This window comes from Eupeodes corollae, chromosome 3, assembly GCF_945859685.1.
Source record: "Eupeodes corollae chromosome 3, idEupCoro1.1, whole genome shotgun sequence".
Taxonomy (NCBI): Eukaryota; Metazoa; Arthropoda; class Insecta; order Diptera; family Syrphidae; genus Eupeodes; species Eupeodes corollae.
Genome location: NC_079149.1, coordinates 130,848,243 through 130,859,362, shown reverse-complemented (window position 1 = coordinate 130,859,362; position 11,120 = coordinate 130,848,243). Strand labels below are relative to the sequence as shown.

Genomic DNA, 11,120 nt, shown 5'->3' with positions numbered 1-11,120 from the left:
TGCAGCTAAAAAAAACTAAATAGTAGGTAAATTTGAAACTGTCATAAGTTCTTTACAAACAATTATGATTAAATCAATATAATTCAATAAAGGAAGTTTTCACCGACATTAAAAAAAAACACTTAGATACCACAAAAATCAAGATTGTCAAAACTTTTTAACGACTGATTAATAGCAAAACATTTTATTACATATATTGTTTCTCCAACTTTGACGTTTTTAAGAAATTTGAACCCACCGATTGAAAACACATCCATGTACGTTTCTTATTAAAAAGAAGATAAGTCTTAAGTCTTCTTATCGACCAAAATACTTATCGACATTTCCGTATGTTTAATCTCGTTGTTTATCTAACTCATCTCACCGCTTGTTTTGAGTACTACCAATAAAGTATTTTTTGATAGTCATTTTACTCTGACACCCACATGGACTTGGACAAGTAGTATGAGAAAGTATTCTAAAGACTCTGCTCATAGTTTGTACTTACGTTAAACAAACTACCTTATCTATATTGTCTGGTGCTTTTAAGCTTCTTGCCTTTCAACTTGTTTTTCTACAGTCTTCGGCTCTTACAACGCCAGTAGGAGTATAACAGCAAGTCTTTCCGGTTTGTTGGTTAGTTGGTCAAATTTTGCCGTGCGGCCTCCAGTTTGTTAGTTTAGTTCTGATCGTCGGTAAAATAGGCCGCATTTTTATTTGATGGAATTTTGTATTTCAATATCAAGAAAATGAATAAAAATACCCTTGTCGAAATTCCTATCGAAGATTGGCCAAAACTTCGTGATCTCTACGCAGTGAGAAAGTTAGAATCAAATTCTTATAGTTTGATTCAAAATTACATTAATTGGCTTAACAAAGATCCAAGTTTAAAAGAATCAGTGAAAATATATTCCCTAAATGGTGATTGGAGTGATGGAACTTTTATTCTTGATGTAAGAACATATGAATCGATAATACCTTGGTTTATCAGTTATTAATAAATGAACTTCAGAGATAACTCTCCAAAGTTTATTGCCCAACAGCTGAAGGCTAAAAGATAAATGATATTCAAAAGCGAACTTTTAATAACGTGCGTGATCTTTATTGTTTTATTTTAGGACCCCAATCCATGTTATATCAAACCAAATACTCTTGCCGATTCTCAAGACCGTCTTCTTACAGCTCTACAATGTTTCCACAAAAAAGAAAATCTCATATTCTTAGGTTGCCCTGTTCGAATTCAAAAAACTATTAAAACTTATTTAACAAGTTTGGGAATTAAAGAAGAATCATACAATTTCGTCCCAACAAATTGGAATCATATTGAAATGGAAAAAGCTTTGGAATTTAATTTAGAGTAAGTTTTGAATTTCTTAAATTTTTATGGTTAGTAAAATTGGATTTGATTTAATTTTAGCCCACCTCAAGGAATAACTTTATCAGGCGTACGGATAGAAGACGTTGATCTCATAAATTATCATTGGCCACATAATTTTCCAGGATCAGAAAAATTTGTTGATCGCTTAGTAAGGCTAAGTCAAAATATTGGAGCTTATGATGAAAATGGCAATTTGGTGGCATGGTGTTTGGTTCTGCCATTAGGAGGCTTAGGACTCTTACAAGTTCTTGATAGTCACAAGCGAAAAGGTTTAGGAAGTCTTGTTGTAAAGGCTATGGCTAAAATGAATGCAGAAAAAGGCCTCGAAACTATGGCACCTGTTTTGGACGGAAATATTGCATCGCAAACGATGTTTGAGAGATTAGGCTTTCGAAAAATTCAGGAGATTTTTTGGTTTTTTAGACCCTCAATAGAATAAACTTAAAGTAATGACACTAAATGTTTTGGGTTTTTTATGTAAGGTGTAAAAAAATGTCGATGATGATAATGAAAAATGCAAAAAATGTACTAAATATTAATCTTTTTATTAGAAACAAACATCATTGGCTTTCATTATAACAAGTCTTTCAAAATGTCGACTTGACATCTTTAAATTCCTTCTACTGGAAGTAACACCCGAATAGGCGAAAAGTCTTCTAACTGATGCATAAGATGGTAATGTAGTGTTGTATTTTATAAAAACATTCTTAACAACCGGATATCGATCTAACGAACTGAGGCTGTTGTCTTCGTCGGATAAGTACCGATTGAATTCCCTTCTAATATGTAGAAGAGGATCGATTTCCTGTTTAACGCTCACTGAAAACAAAAAATGGAAGAATTGAATATAATAAAGCCAACATTTCTTATAAAAACACTCAATAACTTACCGTTCGAACATTGTCCAAAATCGAAGAAATTATGAACTGTTGAAGATCCCTGAAACGAATCTTGTTGATTTACTGTTTCTGCGTCTCTTCGAAACTCCTTGGCATAGTCAATAAAGTGCGATTGAATTTGTTCAACACTGACATTTGGAGCAATCTGACTTAGTGCTTTGACAAATTTCAATTTGATAATTGGACACGATACCGATGCAACTACAGCATCAATACACTCTTCTCGAATTTCGAAGAAATTTTGAAATCTTTCAAATAATTTATTACCCATTTGAAGACCCAACTCTGTAAGGTACTTAAAAGATCCCAAATCTAGTTTATCAAATTTTACTTTGATAGTCACCAAAGTCGGCAGGAAATAGCCATAAAGCATTTGAGATTCGATTTGAAGAAATTTAAATGCCTCAGCTATTGGTTCCATCAGGCGACAATATTCCTCTAAGTACTCAATTTCGGCATATGTAAAATTTGATGTTTCTAGGAAGAAACATAAATTGTAAAGTTTGTCTTTGTTGTTTAACAAACATCGTATGGAATCAAACATCGAATACCAATCGGTTGATGTGGGTAAAATCAATGAGAATGGAACGAAGGTTTTAGCCATTTCTGATTTCTCAGGTGTTGTGCATTTGCTCCAAATTTCAGTGCATCTTAAACGAAAGGAAACAGAACTTATTGTGAATGAAACTTTAAAATTGTTAAAAGCTTACCTTTTGAAGGATATTTGATGTAATTGGTGAAGACTGCTATTTAATTTTAATAGATCAATAAAGTCTGTTGTTGCAAGTGAAAAGAGATCATGTATGACGCACTTATGGTGCGGTGGATATCTTTGGAAAATATTTGATAAATCTGGAAGTATCTTAGCTTTGTCATCTTCGCATAGATCTTGTTCATCTTCATCGCTGAATTCATAAAAATCTTTAAAAAACAAAATATAATATGTAATCATTTGAATGTTTACTTCATTAACTTACCTTGAAGTCCGAATTCTTTAAAAGCATCTACTACATTATCATCGTTGTCGGTAATGGTGCTAATAATTTTATCATCTCCTAAACCGAAAGCACTGTTGGTGCGGTGTAGAGCGTCCCGAATATTTTCGAACGCACCTTCTGCACCGAAACTCTGAAACCTCAGAGCTGCTGATTTTCTAGAATAATTAGTGCCATCTATCCAATGACAGGTGTATCCGAAAATGTATTTCCTTTTGCAGAGCCAAACATTTAATGTGGTGCAAACATATGGCACACTTGTCAATGTATCGCTTAGTCTTGTCATCATTCCATAATATTTTGTATCTAGCATATTCATCATTTGTTTTTTAGTACACGTCACTAAACCTGTTCCCCTAAATAGGGCCATAAATGATGGACTTTCAACAATTGACAATGGCAAAGTATTTTCAATGACAAATGTCAAAATATTTTCATCAAATTCTGAAATAGTTGATTTTTCATTGAATGAATTAGATGTTCTATCAACAACCATTGGTCGTTGGGATTTTCCAATATCATTTTTTTCTTTAAGATATTCTTCGTATTTGATGCGATGACGTTTTTTAAGATGTTGAATAAAATTCGATGTTATATTCAATGAACCTTTTATGATTTTTGTTGTAGCACAAAAATTACACTGGGCTAAAATGCCTCGTGCTTTCTTTTGATGATCAGTATCGCCAATCTGAAAGAGGAAATAAATATGCAACAAGGAAAGCTAACTTGAGATATTTTTTTAACACACCCTTAAATGTCAATGCCTTCATAATTAAATATAAATTGGTTAAATTTTCTACAACGATAAAAGTGTAATGTTTGCTTCAATGAAAAATCAAATTTTACTTTTTGCTGTGTGAATTACTTCTAAATGCTTTTTTTCGAAAACTACTTTGACATTTAAAACAAAATTCCCAGAAAAAAACGTTGTAGACGTTATTTCATTTGTAGAAACAAATCGAAATTGAAAATTTAAAAACAAAAATTTATACCAACAAATTTATCAAAATCCGTTTTACTTATTTTGATATTTTTTTACAATTTTTGAAAAATTGTTTTATATCTTAAACAAAACAAAAACAAATGAAACAGAGCAATAACAATTTTAAGTAATGTCAACATAATCGGAACATAATCTTTCCACTGAAAGTATTCCATTTTCTTTGCATTTCCACCGTCAGTTTTAATTCCAATGATCAACTGTAACCTCAAAAGTTAGAGGAAATTTGCTTCCAATGACAAAAACCTGTCAAAGCTATAACCTGCCAAAAAATTATATTTATTGATTTCATTTGTAAAAACACTGACAGAATAATATTTAGTGTAAACATTTCTTTATTATTTGAGAAGGAAAATCTATTGAACAGGTCTAACTTTGACACAATTGCATTGACATTATTATTGGACACACCCTTTCTGTTAAATATCGCCTTTGTATATGACACGTATGTAGGTTTTAATGGAAGCGGCACCTAATGGGTACGACGATATTAGCTATTGTATTTTTTTGTACTTGACTTTTTATATAAAACTTCCAACGCCAACTTGTGGCTACCTTGTCTACCTGACAGATGTCAACAAAGGTTAAAAGTATTTATATGCCAATACTCACAATGAATTGTATCGACACAAAAAAGTAATTAATAACAAATATCTACGATTTTCGCCTTAGTTGTGCTTGGAAATCTCGTTTTTTAAACATTTCTGTCAACTGTCTTGGAAAGTTTCAAATAAAATCTGGGGTGTCTGGCACGTAACTTAATACAATCGAGGATTGTCGATCGTCTATCAACTCGAAACAAATTATTTTTGACAGCACTTAATTTGAGACGGTGTTCTATCCCCTCTCCTCTGGAACCTAGTGGTGAATGAAATCCTAACTAGTCTGGATGCGGAGGGTTTCAGAGTGATAGCCTATGCGGACGACGTTGCTATAGCAGTTTCAGGAAAGCATCTTAATATCCTAAAAGAACTCTTACAAAATGCCTTGGACAGACTAATACTCTGGGCTGATCGGTGTGGACTGGGTGTTAACCCACACAAAACCGATCTGGTCTTATTTTCGAGGAGATACAAAATTCCATTTGTCAACCCTCCTTACATTAAAGGAATCCAATTAAAATTCTCAGACGAGGCCAAATACCTAGGTCTTGTCTTAGACAAAAAACTAAATTGGAAACGCAACGTACAGGAAAGAGTCAAAAAAGCTACTGTAGCTCTCTTCTCTTGCAAAAAAGCTATTGGTAATAAATGGGGTTTACAACCCAGAATCACGCATTGGCTATACACATCGGTAATCAGACCGATTTTAACGTACGGTGTGGCAGTATGGTGGACTGCTTTAGAGAAAGGTATAAACAGGGATAAGTTGAATAAAGTTCAACGTTCAGCCTGCCTATGTATAAGCGGATCGCTTCGCACGACCCCGTCTGCGGCACTGGACACCTTGCTCTACCTTACACCTCTTGACATATTTAGTAAACAAATAGCTGCAAGCTCTGCTATCCGCCTCAATGCTTCGTCGCAGTGGACTAACAACAACATTGGCCACTCCGTAATTCTAAGGTACTTAGAATCAATTCCAAAGCACACAGACTACACCATCCCCCAACTACAATTCGATAGGAATTTCCAGATTTCTATACCTACCAGATCTTTTTGGGAGGATAGGACATTCTTAGAGGATGAGTCAATCCACTTTTACACAGATGGCTCAAAGACCAAAGAAGGGGTTGGTGGTGGTGTGTACTCTGAACGACTGAAATTAAGTCTCTCATTCCGCCTTCCCAATCATTGTAGCGTGTTCCAGGCGGAACTTTTGGCGATTAAGGAAGTCTTGTCTTGGCTCAAAGAAAACGTGATATCAACATCTGATATCCGTATTTTCTCCGACAGCCAGGCCGCTATCAAATCTCTGGACTCAGTCTCTACAAACTCTATAACTGTCCATAACTGTCGATCATCTCTAATGGAGATGGCGCAACAGTTTAATATTCACCTTTGCTGGGTGCCGGGCCATAGAGACATTCCAGGTAACTGTAAGGCAGATGAACTCGCCAGGAACGGTACAGTACAACCCATCCTACCACGTTTGGCAAGTACTGGCATACCAATCGCTACTTGTAAACTGCTACTAATGCAAGACGCTGTGAGGAGGGCAGGCACCAGGTGGACCAACATCACCACGTGTCAAGCCACAAAAAACATCTGGCCAACACTGGATTTAAAACGTTCAAGGTGCTCGCTCTCTCTAAGCAGATCGCATATAAGCTCGATAATAGGTGTCATAACCGGACACTGTCTAATAGGAAAGCACGCCATGAGACTAGGCGTATTCTCAAATGACTTTTGCAGAAGCTGTATGGACGAGGAAGAGGAAGAAACGGTTCTTCATCTTCTCTGCACATGCCCTGCTCTAGCTCGAAAACGCAAGAATTACCTAGGAGAATTCTTCTTTAACGATCTAAACGATCTAAATCATATCGGGATAATCAGCCTCTCACGTTTCGTAAGAGACTCTAACTGGTTCCATTGAGCTTAGGAGGAAGCCTCAAGATTCATGTGGTATCACAATGGGCCATTAAACTGGCCTAAGTGTGTCCGTTCCATCTTGGACAGCCACTATAACCTAACCTAACCTAACCTAATTTGAGACGAGTTCCATTGTGATTTTTGCTTAAAAAAGTCATTGTGAACTATAAAATGAAATGTCAAATGAGTTTTCTTTCAAATTATTTCATTCTAGTTCTAGAAACTTGCTGCAATAATAATGTCAGTCTGACTTTTTTGATTTCAATGAAATTTTGACAACGACATCGAAGAAAGAATACCAAACTAAAAAAAATAATCTTTTTATCGTTTTCCATTGAAGGCAAAAATAATCATTTTCTTAAATCAAAATTCAAATAAACCAATGGAAAAGCTCAGATTTATATAAGTTTTAAATTAAAATCTAATCACATTCCACATTTTCAATCATGTTCATATCATTGAATCTCTTATAACAGACTTATTTATTTTCAAGGAAATAAAATGATTGTAATTATAGCATTTTAGGTTAGAATTTATCATTTAAAAAAACTGACAGTTGGGTACAAAAATGGCAATCCTTTAGTTGAACAACCTTGAACCCAATTAAAAAAGAGGATGGTATGCGACCCACACTGATAACTTTCCATCTCGTCTGTCGATTTGTCTTGCTTAAAAGTTTGTCTATAATGTACTCGTATCAATTTTTACCAAATTTTCGTACTATTGTTTGTAGATTTTATTTTTTATGAAAAAACGGACTGTTGGATTTTTATATAAAAATTACTGAATATATTTTATATTTTTATTATATTTTCTGTGAAATAAAATAAGTTGGAAGCCAATATTTTTAATTTTTGAAAAGATATTTGAATCGAAAATCAATTTTTAATAACTTTTGTTAAATCTTTTTTAGGTTTTTAATTTTTTTGTACAAAAACTGTCAATTTGATTTTTCTCAACATTTTTCAGAATGTTGAAAACAATATTTCTTATGAGATAAAATTAGTTTGAAGCCAATATCTCAGAGTTTTAAAAAGATATTTGAGTCAAAATTCAATTTTTACAAACTTTTGTTAAATTTTCTTTTAAGTTTTTATTTTTTGTTAAAAAAAATTGTCAGTAAGATTTTTCTCAAAATTTTACTGAACGTTGACAACAATATTTTTTGAAAGATTAAAGTAAAATAAAGCCAATATCTCAAAGTTTTGAAAAGATATTTGAGTCGAAAATCAATTTTTACCAACTTTTATACATTTTTTTTTAGGTTTTTATTTTTTGTAAAAAAACAGTCAATTCGATTTTTTCAAAATTTTACTGAGTGTTGACAACAATATTTTTTGAGATAAAAGTAAATTAAAGCCAATATCTCAAAGTTTTGAAAAGATATTTGAGTCGAAAATCATTTTTTATTAACTTTTGTTAATTTTTTTTCGGTTTTTAATTTTTTGTAAAAAAACTGCCAATTCGATTTTTCTCAACATTTTTTCAGAATGTTGAAAACAATATTTCTTATAAAATTAAATAAGTTTGAAGCCTAAATTTCAAGTTTTTGAAAAGATATTTGAATCGATATTCAATTTTTACCAACTTTGAGTAATGTTTTTTTTTTAGATTTCTATTTTTTATAAAAAAAAACTGTCAATCCGATTTTTCTCAAAATTGTATTAGATGTCAAAAACATTATTCTTCGTTGCACAAAATTGTTTTGGAGATGAAATCATATTTTAGTCGTAAAATTTTGGAGGTGACAATTTTTTTTTTCATTTTTTTTTTGATTTATAAAAAAACCATTAAATGGATTTTTTAAAAAATATATTTCTTTGATATCACGTTACAATATATTATATAAAATTTAATTCAAGTCTCTAGCGTTTTTTGTTCGTAAGATATTTAAGGTTAACCAAAATGTTCACCTTTTTTTCAAACTTCTATGGTAAAAAAAACACCAACGCAATTTTCTTGAAAGCCCTTTCTGCATCTTTCTGCTTTATTATCTGTATAACTAAATTTATTTGAAATCGATATCTCTTCTGGTTCTTGAGCTATGGACCACGAAAAAACGTCGCGAACGTACGGTCGTTCACACATCTTTCTAAAAATCTTTTATTTCGACTCTAGGGACCTTGAAACGTCGAGAAATGTCAAAATTTTCAATTTGACAAATCGGACCCATTACAATAACTTCCTATGGGAAGTTAAAAATACAATATTCATTGAAAACAATTGATAATCATTGAAAAGAGTAAAAACCACAATAAATGTCAAATCTGACAAGTTTAACTGCCTGTCAAAATTGAAATTTGATTTCCGACCTACTTATCGGATATATTTATTTCTGTTTCCACATTTTTGTATTTTGTTTTTATGGAGTATTTTACTAATTCAAGCCTGCTTGGAACTAAAAACAGCAAAGAGTTCTTAAAACTCCCATGATTCAGAAAATGATGTACACGCATAGGTAATTATAATCCACTTTAATTAGGAATTGGCTTAATCTATTTTGTAGATATGGCTCTGTTTTTTTTTTTTTAAACAAGCTATACACAAAATCGATGTTATGCCTACAAACGTAGATTAACTCCTCTTAGTAGGTACTTAAACTTACCCGTTTTACAACTTTAAAATAGTTTCCGTTAAAAATTAGTGGCATTTTTTCGAAAACATTCGAACTCACAGCAGTCAGCATAGAAGAACAGGGAGACCTACAAATGAAAAATGCCGGCTTCAAATATAAGTTAAAACTACAAAATCCTATTTTTCAACTACCTACCCGACTTCACTTTTACAAAACGCCTTTGGTAAATTTGAATGATAACTGCTAGCATCTTCAAAATGTTGCGAATCGATTTCTTGTTTCATTGAATGTTCTAATTCAATGTACGACGGATCCACTGTACTATCGTCTGACTCCAAACTTGAATCCATTTTCAAACTTCACTCTACTTTTAATAATTTGATTATCCTATATCTCTGTCTGCACCGTACTATGTAAAACTTAACAGAAAAGAAAAAGCTTTCAAGATTAAAAGTACAACAGCTGTTGAGTAAATCAAATTACTGTTAATTACATTAGTGTCACCTTAATTAAAAATTAAACAATGCAACACAACACACAAAAGACAAAACACCATTGAAATTGATATGAATACAATATTCAATCACAAATCACATTCATTTTGTATTTATTTATAAGAAAATCTTAAAGAAAATGAATAATTCACTCGAATCAAACAGAAACAGCGAATTGAAGCGAACTCGATGCCGATACGACGCGACGTTCGACGAATGGAAATTGTTTGACTGATGAAAACACGAAATCACGCCAAACAAACAAAAAAGAGCTTTCAGCTTTCACACCGACGCAAAACACTGACCAATACAACAAAACGAAAGCTTAAAGGTTGCAATACCAATTTAAAATTTAATTGAATAATTCATTACCAAGAAACAAATTAAGTACATTTCTTTCAATGCTAATGGCGGATATAAAATGAATCCAGAAAAAGCAATAATTAATGGATTTTCATGCTTAATGGGAATTGAGGGTAGGTATACACAGGTTTTTCTGTAATTATTATCATTATACAGCGTGTAATAAATACCTGACGCAGTACTTGAAAGATTTAAAGGTAATAGACTGGAGTAGAGTATGTACAAACACAGCACATTTATGATTACAGATTGGGTACGTAGGTACATGAGAGTATGTAATTATTACCAGTATGATTCAATTATAACTTAAACGTTGTACAGTGGGACATTTGATAACACAAGTAAGCAATTTTGTACCTTTTTTTAAATACGTGTATGTTAGTTACACCAATTTCCACAATTGTTGTTGTGGCGTTATACGAAACCATGATGAACAGAAATGTCAAAATATTTTTACACTGCCAACTGTCAAACCATACCACCAGCGTGTAAAGGGCACAGATTATTAAATTTGAGTTGATGTAATGTTCGTTCCTTAATGGCTTGAGGATTGTCTTAACTCCATACACAACTTTGCTTATTGACGAAATCATTCAACCAGAAATGAATGAGCTTCATTACTGAACAAAGTATAATGGGCGCGTAGAACAGATTTATTTTTTATTAAAATAAATTGCCACAATTTAGAAGCGTTCTTCTAGTATTAAACGATTTATGATGAATAACCAAACCGTTCTGAACAGAAATGTCAACATAGTTTGACATTTTCAACTGTCAAATCATAAACAACAAACATCGAAACTTGACATACAGCTAAAAATACACCCTTTACGTCTAATTCTTGTTTTTACAATTGTATCATTTATTGAAATTTGTTATTCTTAAGGAATTAGGATCTAAGGATGT

The 11,120-nt window shown here is 32.4% G+C and overlaps 2 protein-coding genes across 2 annotated transcripts; one reads left to right on the top strand and one right to left on the bottom strand.

The window, feature by feature from the left end:
• Positions 1 to 565: 565 nt before the first annotated feature.
• Positions 566 to 1,838, top strand: LOC129951846 (uncharacterized). The gene is made up of 3 exons (XM_056064193.1): positions 566 to 932; positions 1,098 to 1,336; positions 1,397 to 1,838. The coding sequence occupies exons 1-3, from the start codon at positions 729 to 731 to the stop codon at positions 1,794 to 1,796; spliced, it is 843 nt and encodes a 280-aa protein (XP_055920168.1). The 5' UTR covers positions 566 to 728; the 3' UTR covers positions 1,797 to 1,838.
• Positions 1,839 to 1,883: 45 nt separating this feature from the next.
• LOC129951844 (uncharacterized) lies at positions 1,884 to 10,077 on the bottom strand. The gene is made up of 6 exons (XM_056064192.1): positions 9,553 to 10,077; positions 9,388 to 9,484; positions 3,234 to 3,939; positions 2,967 to 3,177; positions 2,248 to 2,906; positions 1,884 to 2,176 (listed from the first exon to the last, which is right to left on the bottom strand). Exons 1-6 carry the CDS (start codon positions 9,705 to 9,707, stop codon positions 1,905 to 1,907), a joined length of 2,100 nt encoding a protein of 699 aa, XP_055920167.1. The 5' UTR covers positions 9,708 to 10,077; the 3' UTR covers positions 1,884 to 1,904.
• Between the last annotated feature and the right edge of the window lie 1,043 nt (positions 10,078 to 11,120).